The sequence below is a fragment of the Bos grunniens genome, chromosome 3 (genome assembly GCF_055505025.1).
Source record: "Bos grunniens cultivar Pamir isolate PY7600 chromosome 3, Bosgru_T2T1.0, whole genome shotgun sequence".
NCBI classification, from domain to species: Eukaryota; Metazoa; Chordata; class Mammalia; order Artiodactyla; family Bovidae; genus Bos; species Bos grunniens.
The window spans coordinates 121,263,169-121,290,665 of NC_141167.1; the positions used below are offsets into that span (position 1 = coordinate 121,263,169).

General features: G+C 39.1%; 2 protein-coding genes across 50 annotated transcripts in view; one reads left to right on the forward strand and one right to left on the reverse strand.

Moving 5' to 3' along the window:
- MPC2 (mitochondrial pyruvate carrier 2) overlaps nt 1–24,906 on the reverse strand; it is a 30,119-nt gene extending 5,213 nt beyond the window's left edge. The window contains exons 1-2 of one of the 2 annotated variants that reach the window (XM_086393997.1): nt 24,588–24,906; nt 7,029–7,069 (exon numbers count right to left, since the gene is read on the reverse strand). In XM_086393997.1, the coding sequence (XP_086250123.1) occupies nt 7,029–7,069; nt 24,588–24,696 (150 nt within the window). In that variant the 5' untranslated portion in view covers nt 24,697–24,906. Of the gene's footprint in view, nt 1–7,028; nt 7,070–11,429; nt 11,607–24,587 lie in introns of those variants that run through there. The other variant, XM_086393998.1, reaches the window with a different exon arrangement.
- Nucleotides 24,907–24,935: 29 nt separating this feature from the next.
- The window catches only part of DCAF6 (DDB1 and CUL4 associated factor 6), a 181,743-nt gene continuing 179,181 nt past the window's right edge, over nt 24,936–27,497 (forward strand). For 35 of the 48 annotated variants that reach the window (XR_015161364.1, XR_015161362.1, XR_015161365.1 and 32 more), the window contains exon 1: nt 25,538–25,857. Coding sequence is in view for 14 of the 48 variants with exons in the window: in XM_086393944.1 (XP_086250070.1) it covers nt 25,761–25,857 (97 nt within the window). In the remaining 34 variants the exon portion in view is untranslated. Of the gene's footprint in view, nt 25,359–25,537; nt 25,858–27,497 lie in introns of those variants that run through there. The other 13 variants (XM_086393961.1, XM_086393966.1, XM_086393975.1 and 10 more) reach the window with 8 other exon arrangements.

Sequence of the window (27,497 nt, forward strand, 5' to 3'; positions counted from 1 at the left end):
TCTCATGTAAATTATCTAGAAAATCTTATTGTGAATTTACTTATCTCTGTCATTTACTAGCTTGATGACTCTGGTCAAGTTACATAATACTCTCTCTTTTTTGGCCATGCCGTTTATTCGATCTTAGCTCCCTGACAAGGGATTGAATTTGGGCACCCTGCAGTGGAAGTGCTGAATCCTAGCCCCTGGACAGCCATGGAATTCCCCATAACACCTGGCTTAGATTCTTCACGTATAGAATAAGAGTATTAATAGCTACCCTTGCAAGAGTGATATATGATTAAATGAGATAATATGATTTAGAGATATTTAGCATAGTGTCTGGAAAATATTACTGTTAGCAACGACAAACAGTAGTTTACATTTTTAGAGGAACAGAGGTAAGGGAATAATAGTCTCTGTACCCTTTCCTGTATTTCTAGCCTCAGGGGCTAGAAGGTCGATGTTCCTCTTCTTTATTATGAACTTTACTCAAATAATAGAACTGTAGAGTCAGAGAGCGCGTGGAGTATACTGAAAGACTGTGTAAATTACTCCCTAACATAGGAAGCAAGTACCAATTATAGAAAGGTCCAAAGTGACTTATAAAGGGGGTCACGTAAGTGTTTAAGAGCCTAGGTTTTGAAGTCAAATTAGACTTGAGGGCTCACATCCTGAGTCTGTCGTCACTTAATAACAGTTTTAGTTCTTTGAACCTCAGTATCTTTACATCTCAGATTTTTTCTGGTGAATATTAAATATGAGACAGTGTATTAAATAACCCAATGTAGACAGTTTAGCATCTAGCAGATTCAAGTTATTTCTCTGCTTCCATCAATTAAAAACTGGTTTTCAAATGTGTGTGATTCTTTCTGGCACCTGGTTATCTCCACTGGGTGGAGTAAATACTCATCAGATAGTGTAAAACATTTTTTTCCTTCTTTTCTTGCAATATTTTCTCCTCTAGTTAAAAAAAAAACAATTCACATAATACTTTTAGAGGAGTGTAAAAAACAATGAAAAACCACTATATAATATTCCAATTCCAAACACTTAAGAGATAGCAAAGTTCTCAAGAGTCTAAACTGTGAATTAGCATATGTTAGGAGTTACAGCTGGAAAAGCAAGTAGTTAGATACTAAAAATCAGCATAGATAATCTTAAAACAGTTTGACTTATTCCTAAGAACAGAAAAATTAGCTACACAATATGGTGTAGTTAAATATAACCACACCAGAGTTAAATATAACCTAGTCTGTGCAAAAAGACTATGAGCAGAAAGAAAAAAAAGCTCTGAATTGACCTTCACATAATAGTTTCCCCAGGTTAGCCAAAGGGCTTCCCTGATTGCTCAGTTGGTAAAGAATCCGCCTGCAATGCAGGAAACCCCGGTTTGATTCCTGGGTCAGGAAGATCCCCTGGAGAAGGGATAGGCTACCCACTCCAGTATTCTTGGGCTTCCCTTGTGGTTCAGCTGATAAAGAATCACCTGCAGTGTGGGAGACCTGGGTTCGATCCCTGGAGGCTACCCACTCCGGTATTCTGGCCTGGAGAATTCCATAGACTGTAGTGGGCTAATTATTCTGTACTGCACTCATGCATTTTTGCTCTCACCAGTTCAGTTTTATTTTTATCAAGTCATTGTAGTTCTCCTCAGACATGTTTATACGTTTTGTTGCAGAGAAGCCAATTCTGACTCCATGTTGGAACTGTTTCTTTGACTTGCTTTTTGCTGCTTTTGTTATTATAATTATACAGAACAGCCTGCCTCGGAATCCTGCCCCCCTGTCTGACTATAAAGTGCCTTTGTTCAGAACCTTGTGCACCTGTAGATGGCAGGAGGGAAGAAATCAACACATCCCCTGCCTGAGGCTTGCCATTCCAGGAGACTGGCAAGATTAATGGTCTTTTTACTTTGCTTCCTCACCTTCCCCATCTCTGATCTATAAAAGAACCTGGCATCCAGATCCCGATAAGATGGTTATTTTGAGGCATTAGGCTGCCATCTTCTTGGCCAGCCAGCTCCTCAATCAGTCTTCCTTGCCTCAGTCCCTCATCTCTCGGATTCACGGGCCTGTTGTGCAGCGAGCAGAGCAGAGCAAGTTTGGACTCAGTAACAGTTTTATTTTTTAATATAATTTATCTAATTTAATGAACTAGGTAAATAGCTGATATACAAAAAGAGGGTTGCTATTTCTATGAAACTAAAGTGATTGCTTTGGAAAGATTGAATAAAGGTAAGTTGTTAAACTTGCTATCAAATTTGGTGTAAACAAGACAGATACAAAAAGATTGGTAGGGGGAAACATAGAAATCTAGCAGGTTTCTATTACCAGACTATTATGAAAAAGTCTATAAACTTGGTCTGATTTAAAGACAACTAAACTAAAATTATACAGGATGCACTGTGGCTATAATTCTTCCATGATAAATGATGTGGAACTCAAAATCAGTGGATCCACACACAAAGCCCTGGCATTATAGTAAATGATTGATAAATGAATATGTGTTTGTAGTCTTAGGGTTAAAATAGTTAAAGAATGCTCAAACTACCACACAATTGCACTCATCTCACACGCTAGTAAAGTAATGCTTAAAATTCTCCAAGCCAGGCTTCAGCAATATGTGAACCGTGAACTTCCTGATGTTCAAGCTGGTTTTAGAAAAGGCAGAGGAACCAGAGATCAAATTGCCAACATCTGCTGGGTCATAGAAAAAGCAAGAGAGTTCCAGAAAAACATCTATTTCTGCTTTATTGACTATGCCAAAGCCTTTGACTGTGTGGATCACAATAAACTGTGGAAAAATCTGAAAGAGATGGGAATACCAGACCACCTGATCTACCTCTTGAGAAATCTGTATGCAGGTCAGGAAGCAACAGTTAGAACTGGACATGGAACAACAGACTGGTTCCAAATAGGAAAAGGAGTACGTCAAGGCTGTATATTGTCACCCTGCTTATTTAACTTCTATGCAAAGTACATCATGAGAAACGCTGGGCTGGAAGAAGCAGAAGCTGGAATCAAGATTGCCAGGAGAAATATCAATAACCTCAGATATGCAGATGACACCACCCTTATGGCAGAAAGTGAAGAGGAACTAAAAAACCTCTTGATGAAAGTGAAAGTGGAGAGTGCAAAAGTCGGCTTAAAGCTCAACATTCAGAAAACGAAGATCATGACATCTGGTCCCATCACTTCATGGGAAATAGATGGGGAAACAGTGGAAACAGTGTCAGACTTTATTTTTGGGGGCTCCAAAATCACTGCAGATGGTGACTGCTAAAAGACGCTTACTCCTTGGAAGGAAAGTTATGACCAACCTAGATAGCATATTGAAAGGCAGAGACATTACTTTGCCAACAAAGGTTCGTCTAGTCAAGGCTATGGTTTTTCCTGTGGTCATGTATGGATGTGAGAGTTGCACTGTGAAGAAGGCTGAGGGCCGAAGAATTGATGCTTTTGAACTGTGGTGTTGGAGAAGACTCTTGAGAGTCCCTTGGACTGCAAGGAGTTCCAACCAGTCCATTCTGAAGGAGATCAGCCCTGGGATTTCTTTGGAAGGAATGATGCTAAAGCTGAAACTCCAGTACTTTGGCCACCTCATGCGAAGAGTTGACTCATTGGAAAAGACTCTGATGCTGGGAGGGATTGGGGGCAGGAGGAGAAGGGGACGACAGAGGATGAGATGGCTGAATGGCATCACTGATTCGATCGACGTGAGTCTGAGTGAACTCCGGGAGTTGGTGATGGACAGGGAGGCCTGGTGTGCTGCAATTCATGGAGTCACAGAGAGTCGGACACGACTGAGCGACTGAACTGAACTGAACTGAACTGATGTAGTATTATTTTTTAGAATTATCCAGTTTGACCTTTATGATTATTTGATTTCAAGGCTAAGAAGGATTCAACCATAGTTAAATATCTAAAGAAGCACAGTCTAAAATTCTTAAGGTAGAACTTATGTGAGAACAAGACACAGGAGTTTCTATGGTTGTGAGGTCATCAGGAGACTATGCAGAATGTCAACATGAACTTAAAATAGATGTTTTTAAAGGAGATAGTGGAGAAAGCACTTATGAGTATATAATACTGTTAATGTTTCAAAACTCTGATAGATCAGATCAAAGAACCACCAAAGCTATTGGTAAAATAAAGAAACATCTAAATTGTGGCAAATTTGTGATCAGAGGACCCCTCACGAAATTTACTGTAAATACAGTAAGTCATTCTTTTAACTTTTTTTGGTAAATTTTTACTGGAGTATAGTTGATTCACAATGTTGTATTAGTTCAAGTGTACAGCAAAGTGAATCAGTTATACATACACATATATCCACTCTTTTTAGATACTTTTCCCATGTAGGTCATTACAAGGTACTGAATAAAGTTCCTATTGCTACACAGTAGATCTTCATTAGTTATCTAGTTTATCATTCTTACTTTTTAAATAATGTTTCTAGAAACAATATTTCAGAAATTAATTCCACTTTGTAGATACATAATTTTAAGTGTTGGTCGGGAGAGAAGAGGAAATATACCTTTTATAGTATTTTTTTTTTTATACTACACTGCTTTTAAATGCTTAGAGTATGAGCGGAATCATTAAAGTTGATATTCTGTAATTTCTTTTTTAAACTGATAGAGCCTTTTTGCAATATACAAATCTAAAAAAAAGAACTGCTCCCTAGTTCTCTGTAAATATAGTCCTCAATCACTAATTTACTCTAATCCTGTTTTATAGGTGAGACAAAAGGGCACAGATAGAACTTGCATAAGGCCATAAAATTGAGGGATAGCTAATTCCAGTTCTAACATTCTTTTTTCTTAAATTTTTATTTTATTTATTTATTTTTTCCCCAATTCCATATGCCTTTATTTTATTTTTACTTTACAATATTGTATTGGTTTTGCCATACATCAACATGAATCCGCCACGGGTGTACACGTGTTCCCAATCCTGAAGCCCCCTCCCACCTCCCTCCCCATACCATCCATCTGGGTCATCCCAGTGCACCAGCCCCAAGCTTCCTGTATCCTGCATCGAACCTGGACTGGCAATTCGTTTCTTATATGATATTATACATGTTTCAATGCCATTCTCCCAAATCATCCTCCCCCCCTCTTTTACTCCCACAGAATCCTTGGATTTTTTATATATACTTTTCTATACATCTGTATCTCTTTTGCTGTCTCACTTACAGGGTTATCGTTACCATCTTTCTAAATTCCATATATATGTGCAGTTCTAACATTCTTAACTACTTAGATTTACAACTGAGTTTCTGAACTGTTCTAACAATTTAAAACTACACATTAAAAAAAAAAATAAATAAAACTACACATTTAAAAGAATCAATATATCCTACAACCCAACAACAAAAAAAACCTTTATTAAAACTTGGGCAAAGAGGTTAAATACTTTTCCAAAGAAAATGTAAAAATGGTCAATAAGCATATCAAAAGATGCTTAGCACAGCTAATAATATTAGGGAAATGCACATGAGAACAACGCACCACTTCACACCCAATGAAGTGTATTAAAGGGTATTATAAAACAACAACGAAAGTAACAAGTGTTGGCAGGGATGAATGGAAACTGGAAACCTTGTGATTGCTGGTGGAAACTTAAAACAGTGCAGCCACTGTGGAATATAGTAAAGCAGTTCTTTAAAAGATTAAACACAGAATTACCATATGATCCAACAATTCTATTTGTAGTTATATACACAAAAGAACAGAAAGCAGGGTCTGGAACAGATATTGTATGGACACCCAGGTGTCTATCAACAGAAAACTGAAAAAACAAAATGTGATACATACATACGATGAAATATTATTCAGACTTTAAAAGGAAGGGAATTCTGACACAGATGAACCTTAGGATACTATGCTAAGTGAAAAACGCCAGGCACAAAAAGACAGATACTGAAATACTGTATGATTTCATTTATAGAAGATACCCAGAGTAGTCAAATTCACAGACAAAGTAGAATGCTAGTTGCCAGGGGCTGGGGAAGAGGGAAATGAAGAGCTATGGTTTAATGGGTTCATTGTTTTAGTTCTGCAAGATCAAGAGTACTAGATCACAACACTGAGGAACAATTACCCTACAATTAAAAAAAAAAATTAAAAGAAGAGTACAGGAGATTGGTTGAATAGTGATATACTCAACTCTAAAAAAGAGGTTAAGATGTGAAATTTATGTGCATTTTATTACAATAAAAAGCAGAAAGCCTGTAGTTTTCAAACTTTAAAAGTCATCAGAATCACCTGTAGAGCCTATTATTAAAACACAAATTACTGGGCTCCACCCCCATAGTTCCAAATTTAGTAAATCTGCAATGGGGCCTGAAAATTTGTGTTTCTAACATGTTCCTGGATGATGCCAAGGTTGCAGGTCTGGGGATGACATTTTGAGAAGCACTGCATCAAGCCAAAACTGGCCCTTCCAACACAAAATCAATGACTTGTTATTAATAGCCATTACAATTACTTCTTTTCAGCTAAATGAGAACTTTATGAATGGAAACTCTGGCATAGGATAAAAGCATTTACTGTGGAGTCAGAAGTTCCAGATTCTATCATTTACCAAATGTTAATATATATATATATATATCTCCTGGATAAATTCTGCTTTTTGAGACTAATTTTCCTTGCCACTATTTTGGTGTTAGTATCTTAAGTTCTCAAACTAAGTTAATAACAAAAGTTAATTTTGGGCAGGGGGAGGGGGGAGTTCAAACCAATTTAACGTTTTACATAGTCAGAAAATTTTAGAATGAAGTTTCATGTTCTTAGGGCCCACAATTATAATCTTTTTGATGATAATAAGTTCCCCAAAGGGCTCCTTATCTAAGGAGTTCAAAAGACCCCAAGTAGGTAGTATGCTTATAGAGTAAAAATGATATATCTGAGAATATTTACATGAAATTATTTCAAGCCGTATCATGAACATTTAAAGTACATCCTTCAGAAAAGTTACTTCAAATTAATAAGCTCTTTTAAAGAATATCTTTTTCAGTAGCATCAGCCAAAACCTAAGACTTACCCATTTCATAATTGGAGCCCAGAAAAATACTGTTCTGGGACCTGGAAAAAAAAAAAAGAAGGAAAAATTTAGCAAGTAACCAACTATTTTCTATATGTCTTTTAAACAGCTATCACCAAATTTCAAAAACTCAAAGATTAATCAATCTATTTCTAATAATTATTACTGTGCTTTCTGCATGCTTTGTATTTAAGTTAAAATTTAGAGAGTCACCATGGTATCAATTTTTCATACAAGTTGTTTGATTTCCTTGTCAATTCTCTGTATTTTTGAGAACTATCAAAATTAGCTAAAGTATAATAGAGGTAGTTTTGAAAACTATTCTCAGTGTATTTTGCTTTGAACATGCAACTTTATTTATCATTTTATTTAAGGATAATCTTCAATTTGAGGAAATGATAAATTATGGAATTTTTGTGATGTAAACCTCAGTAGATATATATATGTATATATTTACTAATTCTATTAATATTTATTATTATAAATGATGTCACCACATGTATTCTAGTAAAACTTCTTACAAAATTCTATTTTTCCTAGTAAAAAATTAATGAACCTAACCTAAAATTAATTTAACCTAACTTTAAAGGGCATACAAGAAAGGGGAAAGTCCTTGTTTTAGTTATCCTGGTACTGATCCACCTCATGCAAAATGTTCAATAAATGTTGACAGTATTTTTGAAATACTGTCAATATTTTGAATATATTTGAATTTCAAAATAGTGACGGTATTTTGAAAAACAACTCTGGTTTTCCAGATAACCTGGAATTTGAGAAGCACTGTGAATTTCAGAAACAAATAAGCAATTTGTTTCAGAGCTGGAAGTAAACTCACAGATCATCCTTCGTTTTTACCAATAAGGCTCAGAAGAGTTCCATGACCTACTCAAGTCATGTGGGTAGTAAGCCCAGCATTGTAATTAGAAACTAAATGTTCTAACTCTCAAACTTGTGCTCTTTGACCAATAACCAATAACATAAGTTCTTACTCTTCCAAATCACACATCTCTTTTAACCTTTCAGGGCATACAGTGACAGTAAAAAAACAGATTTGTCCATGGTAAATCAAAAGCTAAATCCAATACACATCACAGCACTTAATACGGTATATATGTTCTCTACACACTGGATCAACAAAAGACACTTATTTCTTAACATAATTTCACATGAGATTTTTAAGCCAATTCAAAATGTAAAAAGTCTAATTATATTCATTATTATTTCTACCTTAATATTCCACTTTACTTTGTAAAAATAAATAAATCACATCTAAAAGAGCATAATCACCCAATGTAACACATTTATTTCTCTTCATCTACTCTAGTAATATTTCTCAATAGCACTATCAGGTAAAGATGTTTTTTTTTTTTCCAATTTTACCCCTAGTAGGTGAGCACAGGAATACCAGACCACTTCACCTGCCTCCTGAGAAACCTATATGCAGGTCAAGAAGCAACAGTTAGAACCGGACTTCGAACAACAGACTGCTTCAAAACTGGAAAACGAATACGTCAAGGCTGTATATTGTTACCCTGATTATTTAACTTATATGCAGAGACAACATGCAAAATGCCGGGTTAGATGAAGCACAAGCTGGAATTAAGATTGCTGAGAGAAACATCAATAACCTCAGATATGAAGATGCCACTACTCTCATGGCAGAAAGCAAAGAGGAACTAAGGAGCTTCTTAATGAAGGTGAAAGAGGAGAGTCTAAAAGCTGGTTTAAATTTCAACGTTCAAAAAAATAAGATCATTGTATCTGGTCCTATCCCTTCATGGCAAATAGATGGGGAAACAATGGAAACAGTGACAGACTTTGTTTTTTTTGGGCTCCAAAATCACTGTAGACAGTGACTGGAGCCATGAAATCAAAAGACACTTCTTGTAGAAAAGCTATGACAAACCTAGACAGTGCATTCAAAAGCAGAGACATTACTTTGCCACAAAGGTCCACACAGTCAAAGCTATGGTTTTTCTAGTAGTCAGCTATGGATGTGAGTGTAGGACCATAAAGAAGGCTGAACACCGAAGAATTGATGCTTTCAAATTGTGGTGCTGGAGAACTCTTGAGAGCCCTGTGGACAGCAAGGAGATCACATCAGTCAATCCTAAAGGAAATCAACCCTGAATATTCCTACAAGGGCTGATGCTGAAGCTCTAATACTTTGGGCACCTGATGCAAAGAACTGACTCACTGGAAAAGACCCTGATGCTGGGAAAGATTGAAGGCAGGAGGAGAAGGGGACAACAGAGGATGAGATGGCTGGATGGCATCACCGACTCGATGGACATGAGTTTGAAGAAGTTCCAGGAGATGGTGAAGGACAGACAAGACTGGTGTGCTGCAGTCCATGTGGTCACAAAGAGTCAGACACGACTGAGCGACTGAATAACAACAACAAGGTGAATATTCACTGCCATTAATAAAGAAATGTTTCCAATCACATACATAAATAACATTTAAAAGATAAAATTGAATTAAACCTATTATTTAAAAATAACAGATAATGAAACTGAAAAAGCACAGAGCTAAAAAAAAAGAAAATGCAGGGATTTAAGTTAAGATTTAGTTGCAGTTGTGGCTTTAATTTGTTGCAGAGATCATTCATTCATTCACTCATAGTAATTACTTCATGCTTTATAGTCTCCTAGGCAATAAGGATACATTGGCAAATCAGACAGTGCTGGCTTTTAATAAGTTAAGCACAGGCAGGTTAAGTAAAATCATATCTGTAAGCTGTATAAAAAACATTTAAGGGAAACAATTTTAAAGTGTTTTTCATCAAAACCACTCTAGTTTCAGTTATATTGCTGTTGCGAAGTCGCTTCAGTCGTGTCCGACTCTGTGGGACCCCAGAGATGACAGCCCACCAGGCTCCTCCGTCCCTGGGATTCTCCAAGCAAGAACACTGGAGTGGGTTGCCACTTCCTTCTCCAATGCATGAAAATGAAAAGCGAAGTCGCTCAGTCATGTCCGACTCTTCGCGACCCCATGGACTGAAGCCTACCAGGCTCCTCTGCCCATGGGATTTTCCAGGCAAGAGTACTGGAGTGGGGTGCCAAATACCACCACTCAAAAGTGAAAATTAAAGCAGTGATAATACTCCTTTTTGGGGTGCATTTTGGCTGAATTACTATCAAAAGTAGTTGGTTAATGTTAACAATAAGGAGAGAAATTTGAAAAATATAAAAAATGATATCTGATCCTTGTGTAACTTTTGCTTATTAATTAGTTCTAAGAAAGTATCAAACAGTATAAACCTTTGCTCACCTTTATCAATATTAAGTGATTGTAATGTTACAGTTTGGACTGTGCCACTATTCAACATATCATTGGTATATTTTTGTAGCCCTTTCAAACTAATTCACATTGTTCAATGTGATTTAAAATACAATGAGATTTAAAAATCAGATGTACTATTCAGTTCAGTTCAGTTCAGTCGCTCAGTCGTGTCCAATTCTTTGCGACCCCATGAATCGCAGCACTCCAGGCCTCCCTGTCCATCACCAACTCCTGGAGACAACCCAAACTCATGTCCATCGAGTCGGTGATGCCATTCAGCCATCTCATCCTCTGTCGTCCCCTTCTCCTCCTGCCTTCAACCCTTCCCAACATCAGGGTCTTTTCCAATGAGTCAGCTCTTCACATCAGGTGGCCAAAGTATTGGAGCTTCAGCTTCAACATCAGTCCTTCCAATGAACAACCAGGACTGATCTCCTTTAGGATGAACTGGTTGGATCTCCTTGCACTCCAAGGGACTCTCAAGAGTCTTCTCCAACACCACAGTTCAAAAGCATCAATTCTTTGGCACTCAGCTTTCTTCACAGTACAACTCTCATATCCATACATGACCACTGGAAAAACCATAGCCTTGACTAGATGGACTTTTGCTGGCAAAGTAATGTCTCTGCTTTTTAATATACTATCTAGGTTGGTCATAACTTTCCTTCCCAGGAGTAATTGTCTTTTAAATTCATGGCTGCAATCACCATCTGCAGTGATTTTGGAGCCCCCAAAAATAAAGTCGGACACTCTTTCCCCATCTACTTCCCATGAAGTGATGGGACCAGATGCCGTGATCTTCGTTTTCTGAATGTATTATTACTAATATTTTACCAATAATCTAATTAGCTGTGTATTTACTTATATTGATAAATCTGGCTTATACATACGAGTTTCTAAGTAAGCTTATTTGCCGGGGTCCAGCCCCGGCTGATCCAGGGTATTCGAAGGAGAGACGGCATAGGCGACCTATTTATTTAAATATTTATCAAAGATATAAAGAGTAATAGAATGAGGATAGCTCAGTGAGGAAATTCAGTGGACAAAAGAGGCAGAGTAGCTTGGTTTACGCGGGAGACCAATAAAACTTCAAGACAAGAAGTTTGCACCACTTACGTAGGCCGCAGGCGTCCTTCCGTTCTCCCGAAGGAGAGGAGACACTGAGGCCTCCCCGGTCGGATCTTAGAAGCCCAGGCATAATTAGTAAGCATGGTGGGTTCCGCGCTCCAGATGGAGACTCAGCCAGAATTTGAGAGAGAGAGTGACATAGGGAGACCAAGTTTCAGTGAACAAGGCCCGCACTTTATTTTCCAAAGTAGTTTTTATACCTTAAGTTGTGCATAGAGGATACTGGGGGAAGGGGTGGAGTCATGCAAGGACAGCAGTTCCTGGTCCTAATCAAAGCCAGGCTTTCAAACTTATCATATGCAAAAGTTCAGGTGAATTACATCATCTTCTGGCCAGGAGGCCTGTTAACATTTTAAGAAACTTATTTTTCTCTAAAGGTGATTATTCCAAAGTCAGGCACCAGCCTCCAAAAAAGCACTGGACAAAGCTGCATTCCTATAGGGCAAAGGTGAGGTGGGCTCAATCAAGAAAAGAATTAACTCAAGGGTCCACGGTTACAAACTTGAGACTACTACTTACATTTCTATACACCCATTATATCAATCAATACACTGCCAAGGACACAGTAGGTAAGGAGTATGGAGACTTAGCAGCAAACATTGGCCCAATAAGTGAAAAACCCTTCACCAATACAATTCCTAATCAATCTTTTAACTACTCAAAGGAATCTGTGTTTAGACAGTTTAGAACATCTCCTGCCTCTCACAGTTGGGAGGCTCTGAACAATCACATGTGGCCGGAAAAACCTATTCACGCAGGCTAGAGGATTTCCAAAGGAGTTTGTAGGTTGAAACACTGTCAAACCCAGGAATTATTAACTGGAGCTGTAAGCTAACTCTTTTTTCAGAGAGAGGTAGTGGGGGACAGCCCCCCATAAAGTCAGAGGTATAGGTGAAAGCACAAAGCAGAAAGTAGGCAGACTCTGGTTTTGGGGGTAGATGCTCGAGAATTTCCAGGGGGACTCCTGAGGCTCGATCCCGCCTTTGCATATGCCGAGCCTCCTTCCTCTTGACCTTTATCATGGGTGGGGCTCCTCACACTGGCTCAGTGATAGAATTCTAGTTGAGCTATTCCAGATCCTGAAAGATGATGCTGTGGAAAGTGCTGCACTCAATATGCAATATGCACTCGATATGCAATATGCCGGCTCCCGGCACTTATTGAAACCCGAGAACATTTTTATATTTTTTTCCAGTTATAACTCAGTTTTATTGGCAAGCAAAGGATAGTACGCTCTCTAGGCCTGAGGGCGGGCTGACCCAAAAGGAGAGGCCTCAATCCCTCTTGGCTTCCTCCTTTTATATGTTTGTCTCCTTCCAGCCTTGAGCCTGCCCTATGCAAATTGGGCTGGCCAAGAAGGGGGCCTGGCTGTTTCACCTGAAGTTCTCACTCCTGTCAGTGGATTTTCCTTTGTTCCATTTTTGCAGGCTTTTTCCTTTGTCTTTTAGCCACCACCATTTTGGGCTCCTTTTTCCTATTCTAACTATCTAACATTCCCCCCTTCGAGATGGGAGGCCCAATTCTTTGGGAATAGGGGTGTTGAGGTCTCTCTGGCTACTTCCTGCTCAGCTGGGATGGCTAGGGGCATTGGGCCTCCCCCTCTTGCTCCTAGAACATTTAAACTTAATCCTAAAGTTCCTCTGTAATTTATCTTACTTTCTCAATCTTCAGGGAGCTGGATACCATCTTTAAACTAATAATTCTTTGAACACTAGGATATCATGGCATAGCCCCTATCTTTCCTTATGGGCCAAAACAATTATTCATCTTCCTACATACATATGACAGCTAGTCATTTTTATGTTTGACTATGTACTGTAAGTTTTCTATATTTTAAATTACAGCAAATCTAGATGGTACTGAAATGGTTGCTGGGAGAGTTAAAACTATTAAGGAATTCTAAATTTTAATGTTCTTATATCTGAGTGAAAATCTATATTTAATTCCTGAGTTATTAATCTTTAATCCAGTGTCCTAAATTTTGTACTGTTCTGATCACAGGCACTATTACACTTCTAGAACTCTGGCACATGATTCCCTCTTCTAAATATTTGAACAAAATATGGAAACCTTTAGTAGATTAGGTTGGCATTTTGAAAGAAATGTTTAAAGGATAGAAAACATGAAGACATCGAGTTTCAAAATATAAATTCCTAATCCTAACTTGTTGTTTAGTCGTTAACTCGTGTCTGACTCTTTGCGACCCCATGGACTGTAGCCGCCAGGCTCCTCTGTCCATGGGATTTCCTGGGCAAGAATACTGGAATGGGCTACTATTTCCTTCTCCAGGGAATCTTCTCAACCCAGGGCTTGAGCCCACATCTCCTGCATTGGTAGGCAGATTCTTTACTCCTGAGCCACCAGGGAAGCCTAAGTTAATTAAATTTTAGCCCAGGACACTAGTTTTCAACCAGAGGTGATTTTGCTCCTCAGGAGACATTCACAATGCAAAGGACAACCCCCTACAACAATAATCCAGCCCCCAAAATACCTATTGTGCAAGGTTAGGAAACCTTGGTCTAGGTGGACTGACGAGCTAGGCAAATATGCAACTAGTTTCATGGCTCTAAATCTTAGCTCATACAGTCTCCTCCCAATAGTTGGCCTTGTCTTCATCTGGCTAACTCCAATATCCTTCTAAAACTCATCTTCCATCTCCTCAAGGAGTAGATTAAATGCCCCTTCTCTGAACTCCCAAAGCAGCAGCCTGTCTATTCTTCTATTGTTTTCTGCACATAACAATTAAACTGAACTGTTTATGCATCTATTACTTTAATTAGATAAAGACCTGAAGTTAAAACCTGTTTCTTAGTTTTCTTAGACAAATAATATTTTTGAACAGAATTGAACTAGATGAACCATATCCAGGAGAGATGCTAATCAAAGATATTCAAATTTTAGGAAATTTGAGTATTTGCCTTGATACTGCTGCATCTTCAAGGATGAACTTCAGGACACCAGGTTCTCTTTACATCAGGGCTGTACTAGACTTTGACTCATTAGTTACTCTACTGTTACACCATGAGACTCCCCTTTTTGGCTCTTGAAAATTCTTTCCACGAGTCTGATGCCATAATGTGCTAATCCTATAAGTCAATCTTTTCAAACTCTCTGGTTACTTTATTTAGCTTGACTTTCTGAGATTCCTATCATCACACTTGGTTTATTTTCCTTTGTCGTATACAAAGTCTCAGGGTCATATGCAGTATCAATTACCAAGTTTATTTTTTATCCCTGCATGAAGCTTGCTTCATCACTCAAGGATAAGCCAATACACTGTCTTAGTCTCTGGCTTTGGATTCCCAAACAGACTCCATTCTTCTGTTTCAAAACTGATGCTTCCTCTTCTGTTACCCCAAAAACTGTTTCCTCTAGGGTTCTAGTTTCTTTACGAGCTGAAATGGTTGACCCTTCAGGGTTAATGAACAGTCAAGCTTTTCTGTAGCTTTGCCTGGTAACTGATTTACTCAACTGCCCTGTACTTGGTGGTAGTTTTAAAATATCAACTGCCTTTCTCCCACATAACCAAACTAAACAAAAACGTCAAACAGTAAATTATGGTTGCTAGAACAAAGGTCAAAAGAAGTTTAAGTATTTTATTTAGGGAATACTTTTAAACTACAAAACAAAGCCTAAATTAGTTTAATGACAGCTAAGCACTGAATTTAAAAACATCAGTAGCATATATATATTGTAATAATAAGACATTCTAAATTTCTAATTTTTCTGAAATGTCAGAGGATGCTGACAACTGACACAAATAATTAGAGATGTGTAAGTGCAAACAACAAGTAGTGTTTTCTTCATTGTTTAAAAAAGGGGCGGGGAATAGCAATACCCATGATCATACAATAAGTAAACAAAAATTTTTAAAGAAAACTTATTTTACTTCATCCTTCCACTTTTTTTTTTTTCACTAAATACCATTCATTTTTATTAACTGTGTGCTTAGTCGCTCAGTTGTGTCTGAGTCTTTGCGACCCCATGGACTGTAGCCTTCCAGGCTCCTCTGTCCATGGGGATTCTCCAGGCAAAAATACTGAAGTAGGTTGCCATTTCCTTCTCCATATCCTTCCACTTTTAAGTAGTCATTTTCTACCTTAAAAGTAAAGAAGTCAAATAAATGTAGACATGTATTAATTTAGGTATAGAGGCTATTTTCTTAAAAACAGCAGTCAATCAATAATGAAAATAGTAATGAGGAAACATCCCAACTGATTTTGACATTTAAAACATGAAACAAGTTAAAACAATTTTTTTTATTGAAGTATGGTTGATTTACAATGTTGTGTTAGTTACAGGTGTACAGCAAAGTGATTCAGTTATACATATATAAATGTATATATATATATAAAATTTTTTTCTTTTTCAGATTCTTTTCCATTATAGGTTATTACAAGATGTTGAATATGTGAAAGTGAAAGCTTTGCTTCCCTGGTGGCTCAGCTAGTAAAGAATCCGCCTGCAGTGTGAGAGACTTGGGTTCGATCCTTGGGTTGGGATCTGGGGAAGGGAAAGGCTACCCACTCCAGTATTCTGGCCTGGAGAATTCCATGGACTTTGTGGTCGGACACAACTGAGCAACTTTCACTTTCACAGTTGGTCCTTGAAGCATACAATAGGTCCTTGCTATTTACCTAAAACATGAAGCTTAGACAAAAATGTTTTGCAAACAGGTACCACCCAAACAGTGAGAATACAATGTTACACTATCTTTCCTAGATCTGGGAAAAACTGGTTTATGTTCTACAATGACACAGCTGTTCTCACTGAAGAGCATTAAAATAATAAAGTCATTAAATAATCATGATACCGAAAGTGATTATAATACCTTAACATCAAGATAAGCATAACTAGAGTATCTAGCTAACAATCATTATGATGAATGAAAAAGCTTAATTAGGCAGAAATTTTAAATTGCTGAAAATATACTGAATAAAAAGCAGCTCTTAAGAAATTTAACCTGAAGTCCAAGATGAGAAAAATGTATTCCCATCAGATGTAAACGTACATTCTTTTAGACAAACAATTAACTAACAACACATTTTCATCTTGTTTCTTACAAGTCCACTCTTGGAAGTTGAAAAAGATGTCAAATGCTGACTACTTAAAACTATGAACTGTAATGTAAAACAAATGTATAGTTACAAAAGGGGAAAAGGAAGGTGGGGAGGGACAAATTAGGAGTATAGGATTAACAGATACAAACTATTATACATAAATTAGAGCCGCAACAAAGATTTACTGTAAAACTATGAACTATTTTTAAGCATAACAAAAAAATTACAAAGAATAATATAATGGTCATGTTCTCTTGTGTTGTTAAATGTTTGTCTGATTTTTAAAGTGAAACTTATGTTCTTTAAAGTTCAAATTTTTATGGAAGAATTTGAGGAATTCTGCAAGAGAATAATACAACCAAATATGTAAGAGACATATATTTTCAAACAAATTAACAAATCTAGTTGACTTGATGAACTTGTTAATAAAACAATGACATATTGATAATTTTATTTCCTAATTTCCTTATGTGAGAGGAATTTCTGCCAATGAAATACTTCATAAATTCTACCCAGAAAGAATGTCATTTACTGTATAATTCTCTTCCTAGGGAAAGATTTCCTTCCAGGAACAGAATAAGTAACTTTTACACACATGCAAATATACACATATACAAATACTGAATAGAGGTGCTCCCAATGTTGAAAATAAAATTCTTATTGAAAGCCGTCTACTACCCCACCTAAATCCTTTCATACAATTTCTTTACAGTTTATTGCTTTCAACATCCCTGAACTTTCCTCTGAAGTTCCTTGTATCAATCAAGTCCACCTTTTTGCTATCATGGAACCAGCTACTTACAAATTCTTAGAATTCATACAGGTTATTATTCTTTGACACAGATACTAACTGTCAAAAATTACTCATTTTTATTTGTACTAAAGCTAGTTCTGATTTCACATGGAGAATATGATGGGGCTACCATTTCAGAGTCAAGCAATCTTTCTATCTTCTGTAAGGCCTTGGAAAGAGCTTACTGAACTAGTACCCAGAACATCATGGGTGAATAATGATTTTTAAAATGCTGAATGAAAACAGGCTTTGATGAAAATACCAAAGAAAATAACAGGTGAAGTGACTAGCTATGATAGGTAATATGCATTTTAGGGTTGCTATAAAATTACTTATATAAAATACATAGCACAGCAAGGTAAAAATTAATTCCCTAAAACCTAACCTAACAATAATTATACAGTCTTCCCTGATGAAATCTGAGTTTCCTGAAGCCTCTAAAACTAAGAAAAGTCACAGCAGAAATACCAAATTGTAAACTGTTACAGCTGGAGAGGACATTAAAGAAAATACAAACACTCTTATAGATGAAAAAGAAAAGGCACTTCTTCAAAGTTAATTTGTCTCATATTCAGATAGTTCCAGATAGAGTAAGAATCAGAATACAGGCTTCTTTGACCCCAGTCGTCTTTCTACTATGCCATACCATACTTTAAACATATTTCCATCTTTTACAGCCAAAATTAATATTATCTGTCTTAGAAATAATAAACATTTATTGATGTGTAGTTGATTTATAATGTTGTGTTAATTTCAGGTGTACAGCAAAATGATTCAGTGATTTATATATATATATATGCAAACACTTTTTCAGATTGTTTTCCCTTATAGGTTATTACAAAATATTGAGTATAGTTCCCTGTGCTATACAGTTGGTTATCTATTTTATAAATAGTAACATGTATATAACAAACTATTTATAGCTTCTCCAAGGGCTTGCTTCTCCTTTAGTATATCTAATGAATCAAATTAGATGAGGCATAAACAATCTTAACTTCTTAAAATTAGTTTAAAATCAGTTACGTTAAGTGTCAAACTAACAATTACAGCAAGGATTGTATTACTTTTATGATCTCTTCTGAGAAAACAAAATCTCTGTGGCCAGGGATTTTTATTTTATTCATTAAAATAACTCAAATGCTAAAACAGTATCCAATATACAGTAGGCCCTCAATAAATATTAAATAATTCAACTTTATTGGAGCTAACTAGTTTAAAGATATTCTATTTGACATCAATAACCCAAATATCTGAAGTCCTAACTTTCCCTTTTGGTTCTCATTCCTTAATTTTAAGCTAATAGAAGTTAATACTATAATAAATAATATGTGTATAGTTATATATTTACTGTATATTTAATCATAATATATACTAAACATTGCTAATAATAGTTCACTTAGTATGTTTTTATTTTAAAGATATTCTCTAGGTCTATAAGATAGAAAGGAAAAACTAATTCTCTGGTCTAGGAAAAATGCAAATATTCCTGTTGTGAACACCTTAACGTAACTTATCTCATCAGCCTTCACAGACAGAACATCATGCAATGTAGAGAATATTCTTAGCAGTAGTAAGCTAAACACAGCAACACATTTTGCAGAAATATTTTTTCAAAAGTTCTTTCACTTGAGCCAAAATATAACTCATTATAAGCAAAGCTATAGTAAGCAAAAATTGTATGGTTAAGATAGTTATTTTCTATGCTGACTTAATTGAAGGATAGTTTTTATTTATTTATATTATTTATTTATTTCTCATTTAATTTTTCCCCAGTTTTATTGAGATATAACTTTTTTTTTTTGGCTGCACCTCACCACTTGTGGGATCTTAGTTCCCCAAGCAGGGACTGAACCTGGGCCATAGCAGTGAAAGTGCAGAGTCCTAACCAGGTAATTTCTAAGGTTTAACTCTTTAGAGCTGTGGTCTCCTAACTTTTTTTTTAAATTTTTACATATTTATTTATTTATGGCTGCACTGGGTCTTCGCTGCATGCAGCTTTCTCCAGCTGAGGTGAGCGGGGGCTACTCTCTAGTTGCGGAACACAGGCTCTAGAGCTCTAGAGTAGGTGTGGTGCATGGGTTTAGTTATTCCAAGGCATGTGGGATCTTCCTGGAGCAAGGACTGAACTTGTGTCCCTTGCATTGGCAGGTGGATTCTTAACCACTGGACCACCAGAGAGTTAGGAAAGTTAGTCCTTTCCTAACTTCTTTTGAACATACTGCCCCATCAGTTTAAAAAATACGTGAGCATACACCCTTATATATACATGTTGACTCCATGGAATTCAGGTGTGTACGGATTTTCCTCAATTTATGATGGGGTTAAATCCCAATAAATCCGCTGAAGGTTGAAAATATCATAAACTGAAAATTTATTTAATACACCTAGCTTAGCCTAACCTACCCTTAAATTGGGCAAAATCATCTAACACAAAGCTTACTTATAGTAAATTGTTAATATATAATAAATAAAGCTTATTGAATATCTCATGCAACTTATTGAACACTGGGGCTTCCCAGGTGGCACAGTGGTAAAGAAACTACCTGCCAATGCAGGAGACACAGGAAATGCAGCTTCAATGCTTGGGTAGGGAAGCTCTCCTGGAGGAGGAAATGGCAACAGACAGCCATGAACAGAAGCAGCCATGGGGCCACAAAGAGACATGACTGAGAGACAAAGAACGCAGCACACACGTACTGAAAGTGGAAAACGAATGGTTCTACGGGTGCAGAAGAGACGTACTGGTTGTTCACCCTGTGGTTGACTGGGAGTTGTGGTTTGTTGCTGCCACCTGTAAGAGCACTGTACCACATACCACTAGCCCAGGAAAAGATCAAAATTAGGATTCCTACTGAATTTATACTGCTTTTGAACCATCTTGTAGAGTTGAAAAATCTTAAGTTGAACCATCCTAAGAAAGGGACTGTCTATTTACACATCCACATATATGTGCACTAATATATTTTATATTATAAAATATACACAAAATGGAAACTTTAAAAAGATAAAGTAAGTACTAATAGAAATTCTACTGTTTTCTTCCTATATTCCAAAGTTTGTGCATCCTTTGGGACAATTCACCCCATTCTGCAGCTCATAAATACAAATGAAAGACACTCTTCCACTAATAATTTTTTTTTTTCCCAAACTAAGCTTGCCTTTGACTGTGTGGATCACAATAAACTGTGGAAAATTCTGAAAAAGACGGGAATACCAGACCACCTGACCTGCCTTGTGAGAAACCTATATGCAGGTCAGGAAGCAACAGTTAGAACTGGATATGGAACAACAGACTGGTTCCAAATAGGAAAAGGAGTATGTCAAGGCTGTTTATTGTCACCCTGCTTATTTAACTTCTATGCAGAGTACATCATGAGAAATGCTGGGCTGGAAGTAGCAGAAGCTGGAATCAAGATTGCCGAGAGAAATATCAATAACCTCAGATATGCAGATGCTGCTGCTGCTGCTGCTAAGTCGCTTCAGTTGTGTCCGACTCTGTGCGTCCCCATAGACGGCAGCCCACCAGGCTCTGCCATCCCTGGGATTCTCCAGGCAAGAACACCTGAGTGGGTTGCCATTTCCTTCTCCAATGCATGAAAGTGAAAAGTGAGAGTGAAGTTGCTCAGTTGGGTCTGACTCTTAGTGACCCCATGGACTGTAGCCCACCAGGCTCCTCCATCCATGGGATTTTCCAGGAAAGAGTTACTGGAGTGGGTTGCCATTGCCTTCTCCAATATGTAGATGACATCACCCTTATGGCAGAAAGTGAAGAAGAACTAAAGAGCCTCTTGATGACAGTGAAAGTGGAGAGTGAAAAAGTTGGCTTAAAGCTCAACATTCAGAAAACTAAGATCATGGCATCTGGTCCCATTACTTCATGGGAAGTAGATGGGGAAACAGTGGAAACAATGTCAGATTTTATTTTTTTGGGCTCCAAAATCACTGCAGATGGTGACTGCAGCCGTGAAATTACAAGACACTTACTCCTTGGAAGGAAAGTTATGACCAACCTAGATAGCATATTCAAAAGCAGAGACATCACTTTGGCAACAAAGGTCCGTCTAGTCAAGGCTATGGTTTTTCCAGTAGTCATGTATGGATGTGAGAGTTGGACTGTGAAGAAAGCTGAGCACTGAAGAATTGATGCTTTTGAACTGTGGTGTTGGAGAAGACTCTTGAGAGTCCCTTGGACTGCAAGGAGTTCCAACCAGTCCATTCTGAAGGAGATCAGCCCTGGGATTTCTTTGGAAGGAATGATGCTAAAGCTGAAACTCCAGTACTTTGGCCACCTCATGCGAAGAGTTGACTCATTGGAAAAGACTCTGATGCTGGGAGGGATTGGGGGCAGGAGGAGAAGGGGACGACAGAGAATGAGATGGCTGGATGGCATCACCAACTTGATAGACATGAGTTTAGTAAACTCTGGGAGTTGGTGATGGACAGGGAGGCCTGGCGTGCTGCAATTCATGGGGTTGCCAAGAGTCGGACACGACTGAGCGACTGAACTGAAGCATTTAAGTAAACATTGGGCAGCATGATTTCACAGTAAACACTGGACAGCATACTTTCAGGTCAGGAGACAGCGGGGGCACTGAGAACTGAACTTGCCAGGACACACATTTGGATAGAACTCTATTTTTACTCCAAAGAAGCAGATCACTGTGTGTCATAGACAATATGTAGATAAACGAATGATGAAGACCACAGGTCTAACTATATATATATAGAATACAATATGCTAAGTCTAATAAATATTTATATAAAGACATATTCTTGTGACTTGTCTAGACATATTTGTCAATGATACGATTAAGTCTCAAAAATTTAGAATCCAGCCTTGTATATTACTGTGAAAGTCTCCAATATGTGAATCCAGTCTAATGATGATTAGATATATCATCTAATATAATGATTCAAAAACACACTATTATGTAAAATAGTACACAAAAACCTTGAATATTCCCTGTTAAGTCTTAGAACAATAGTTTCCTCAGATTTTATTCAATACTTGTGACAATCAGTAAGTTATATCTTTCATGTTTCTTCATTTCTGCATTGGTGTGCCTACAAGTTTTTAATCACAAACAATTTTGCAGTGATGGGTATTCTTACTCTGTATATTAGTAAATAAGAGAGAACTAACACTAACATTTGTTGAAAGTCTATGTGCAAACACAGCTACATTTTACAGACAATATATCACTTAACTTTCACAACAATCCTTAAATGGTAATTCAGTTCAGTTCAGTCTTGTCCACTCTTTGTGACCCCATGGACTAAAGCACGCGAGGCTTCCCTATCGCCAACTACCGAAGCTTGCTCAAATTCATGTCCATTATTTTGGAGATAATTATTATTCCCATTTTATATATTAGAACTAAAAGGTCAGGGGATTTAAGATCAAGGTCACTCAGCCAAGTTTCAAATCCAGGTCAATCTGGCTTCAAAGCCTATGCTCCTTCCATCACACTGAAAAAAGGGTTACAGTAACTGAACTAGTCTAAGAGTATCTAGATAAAACACATGATCTACAAACCAATCTTAAATGAAAGATAATTTCCTTTCATTCTAAAGTTGAATAAACTATTAAATAATAACTAATAAACTAATAAACAATGACTATAAGTGGTTAAAGCCAAGACCTTGGAAAAGATCACTATAAAGCTACCCTCCAATTCTGTTTTAAAGTAGTTTAAAATTGTTCCTCCTCTAGCCTGTCTTTATCCTACAGACCAAATACAAAGCTTAAGAGGGTCAGCACTGACCACAAGAATTCAGTTGAGACTAAAGCCCAGGGACTTCCCTGGTGGCCCAGTGGTTAAAACTCCGAGCTTCCAACGCGGGAGTTTGAGTTCAATTCCTGCTTGGGGAACTAAGATTCCCCACATGCCATACAGTTGGCCAAAATCATGCCACACAGTTGGCCAAAATCATGCCACACAGTTGGCCAAAATCATGCAACACAGTGCGGCTGAGAAAAAAAAAAGCCTAGATTATTACAGAAGCATTGCTCAACTCTTCCTCCTGAAAATCTCTGCCACAAAAGAGGACAATTTCCAAAAACTGTGTCTTAAAGAACCAAAAAGCAAATAAACTAATATTCTTCATTAATAAAAATCTCTCCTTAAAGGTCAATTTTATAAAGGGTAAACTACTGCAATAAATAATATTATACTAAAGCATAATTCCGTGACACAGATCAATCCTTTATCAAATTTGGAAATCGGATTTAGTAATCTTAGATTCCCAAGAGCTGCTTCATAGTCAGATATGTGGGGAGATATACAAGTGTACTAATGACACCAACCGCAGAGATAGATTTAACTATGTAGAGAAAAGGGCCACAGAGGGGTTGCACTTCAGTCTATCCATTTATAACACACTTTCTCCTTTGCTAAGTCTTAGGCTTGAAAGTGACTTCAGAATGTATCTGGTTTGAGTTCCCAGCCAAGTAAGTACTATTACTAATGTTTATATAACAGGTAACAGGATTTTAGACCTTAAATAAAGAGTTGGAGGCACTGGGAGCTTCCAGTTTCTTACAGTATTATTTTTTCAACTACTAGAACACTGTTTTCCAATAGGTTAAAGAGAGAGCTAATATTTATTGAGCATTTATGAAGAATCAGACACATATGTTATCTTTAACTCTCACATGGACCACATTTTACGGAAACTAAGATCTAGGATTTTACCCAAGGTCACATCTACAATTAGGAGCAGAGCAGAATTTAAACCCAGGTCTGTCCACACAAAAAGGTTCAGGAAGTAATTTAGGATAGACTAAAACAAACTAGACCTATAGGGCAAGGAATGACACTGACTCAGAAACTGGCTAACTTCTGCAGGCCTGTCAGCTGGAGCTGAAGGAAATATGACCTTTACTCCTAACACTCTGGGGCGGTAAGACGGCTTTTCTGCGCGTGGGTCAATACATCACTACTCATGGAAGGAAAGGGGAGAGAATGAGGTTTCCCGGTGGCCCAGACCTTTTCCTGGCCGCAGAAATGGAGAAGGGTCAAACCAAGAGGCCTGGTCCGGATCTGAGTGGTGCCTAAGAGAAGCAGTGCAACAAAGGTCGCAAAGGGCGCAGACTTGAAAATCACGAGTTTTAGACGTGTTGGAAAAGAAAATGTGAAAAGCAAGCAGCATGGGAAAGTACACAGATTCACTTGAGGAACAGGGGTTGGGGTTGTGGGTGAATTGTCCACTGGCAGAGTTGTCAGTGGATCGGTAAAGGGAGGAAAGGGACAGGAAGGGAGGTCTCGGTGGGAGCCACTCTGGGTTCATTACCTGCCGGGTGGTTGTACAACGGCCTCAATTTCTCAGGCAGCAGGAGCTCCACTTTATCAAGGACCCGGTGGTAGGTGGCCCGCAGGCCCCGGACGCCGGCGGCTGACATTTCTGCGGACGAGTGATCGTGGGCAGCCGGGTGGTAGAGTGTCCGCGTGCTCGTCCCTGGCAGGCAATGTAGGGCAGCTCGTCACTTTCCCCTGTATCAACGTCTCGCGCCCTCTCTCCGTGGGTGCCTGCCCTTCCCGCTGCTGAGCCTGACCCCCCAGCAAACCACCCTTTGGCCGGCGCCCACAGAAGGTTGTGGGGGCGGAGACTCTGCGACGGCCCGCCCCGAGCCCGCCTACTGGCTTCTCTCCGCCGAGATCCGGGAGGAGTGGCTAAAACAGGTGGTTAAAGGAAGGCCTCACCGAGTCAACCCAGAGGCCTACCGGCAGCGCGCTTGCGCAGGCAGAGCTGCCCGCACCGATTGGCCCGTCCCCCAAAGCAAACCTCCAATTTCTTCTTCCTGCTCTGGAAGCCATGTTGGAGAAGGGAAAGTGAAGCTCGGTCGGCGGATACCCTTTCACTTTGGTTAAGGAGGCCCCTAGACAAAATGGACTATTCGGGCCTTCTGTGCCCCGACTAAAGATGACGCCGCACAACTCTCTTGCTTCCTTTGGATTGAGACTCGTGAGCGCGAGACTTACGACTTCAGCAACTTCTCGATTCCTCATTTATCCACAGAGTATTAAGGATTTAACTAGAATGGCTTGAACCCATTTTTCTAGGGTAAGGGCGGCCATGGCACACACCTGCCTCAATGCCCAGTGGTTGTCATCTCGCGAGAAAGGCTTGGAAGGGCGGGTGTACAGAACGAGGAGAGGGAGGAGTCGAGGCCGCCTCCGCCTCCTCCTTTAGGAGGGGGTGCCGAGGGAGGGGACTGTTGCTGATCTTTGGTTGTTCTGGGTAGTCTGAGAAGGAGAGTATGAAGCGAGCTCCAGCCCGGGTACGGCCGGACTTCTCAGGCGAAGGCGCTGCTGCCGCCACCGCCGCTGCCATCTAACTCGCTGCGCTTGAGAGCCCCGGCTCGTGGATGGTGCCGGTGCGGCTCGGGTGTTGATCCGCGTGTCTCTTCCCCTCCTCCCCTCCCCCACGCGGTGGTCTCCCCTCCTCCCCCAGCCTGGGAGAGCCATGTCTCGGGGTGGCTCCTGCCCACACCTGTTGTGGGACGTGAGGAAAAGGTCCCTCGGGCTGGAGGACCCGTCCCGGCTGCGGAGCCGCTACCTCGGTGAGCAGGGGCCCCGGGGCAGGGGCGCGGAGGTCGCCGCCCAGAGGTGGGGGAGGGGGCCGCGTCGCGGGGGCTGTTGGAGACGGGACAGCTTCTGGGCGGGGGCGTCCCGGAGACGCTGAGGTGCCGGGTGGCCCTCAGCCGACGGACCCCCCGCCCTTGTTGTCCTCCCATGGCTAAGTCACTCTTTCATGCTGCCAGCCGCCGCCCTGCTCGGGTTTTCCTCCGGGGGCCGGACCTGGGGCGGACAGTATTGGCCGGGAAAAGGTGTTGGCATCGTTTCAGGAGTGGGACTTGGGGGAAGACTTGTCGAACCTCCCGGAGCTGCCGCGTTTAGAGCCAAAGTTGGCGCTTTTGCTCTTCCGCGCTCTCCCGGCTCAGCCGAAGGACCTAAGTTTGTGTTGACCGCCCCTCCTCTGAAGTCTCGGTTGGGCTTAGGTGTCGGCGGCGACGCGTTGACCACCCTCGGGGACTCCACGCTCCAAAGAGACTGGGGGTAAACTGTTCTGAGGCTCCGAGCCAACCTAAAAGTGATAGCTGAGCTGTCCCCACCCCCGCGCGCGTTCCCAGTTGGACTCTGCTGTTCAGTCGTTTAGATTGCTTTAAGGAGGTGTAGGGTTTCGCGTTCCCATTCCCACACCGGTGAAACACTTGGCATTTACTGTTTCTTAGTTAAGCTTTCTAAAAACAACCTTCGATACTTGAGGGAACGGTAGTCCAGTGTTTTTTTTTTTTTTTCCCGTTTTGTATAAGTGGATTTGTGAGGATTCTGGGTCACGCCTGAACTAAAAGTGGATGGATTTAGTAAGAGTCTTTTTTCTTCTTTCCTCTGCAGTCTTATCATTACTCTTTATTCTTTCTTTTTTATTTTTAATTTGAAGGCAAGACAACATCATTAAAAATTTTTTCTTACCAATTTTGTCACTTTTATCTTAGGTATTTGTTGATGTCATTTAAATGCCTAAATGTCATTTAAATAATTTTAAGTCAAATGGTTTTGACTTAAAATCAATGAAAAAAATTGGAATCTCATTACACCTGATAGTTCTGGTTTGTGATTATTTGAGAGAAGTTAACAGGTATTTTTTTTCTTTCCTCCTGCTTTTTAGTGTCTCAAGTGACATGAGTACATTCTCCTTGTAAAAATGAAGCACAAATTCTTATGATTCCTCCCATTCGTTTCACACACACACCCTTAGAGAGGTAACATGTTCTGTTCCCTGAATATTCTTCTAGACCTTTTCCTTTGAATTCTCACAAGCACATGTGTACGTATAGAAATGCTGTAGGAGTGTGTATGTGTGTGACCTGCATGTATGATGTCATATTGTAAATATTATTTTGCACCTTTTATGTTACATCTTGGAGACCTTTGCATGGTCGTAGAAGTAAATCTATCTGTACAGTCTTTTAAACTGTTGCATAGTATTTAACAGTATGAAGTTGTCAAGGTTGACTCAGCCTTCTTTTTTTTCTGTACGTTTGCCGTTATTAACAGTGAACATCCTTGTATCAGTACATGGTTTTTGTGCATTTGTTCTAGGATAAGTACCTGGAGTGGTGATTAATCTTTTTAAAATTTAATATGAATAGAGAGTGCTTGTTTAAACCATTAACCTAAAAGATGTGGAGTATTTCTT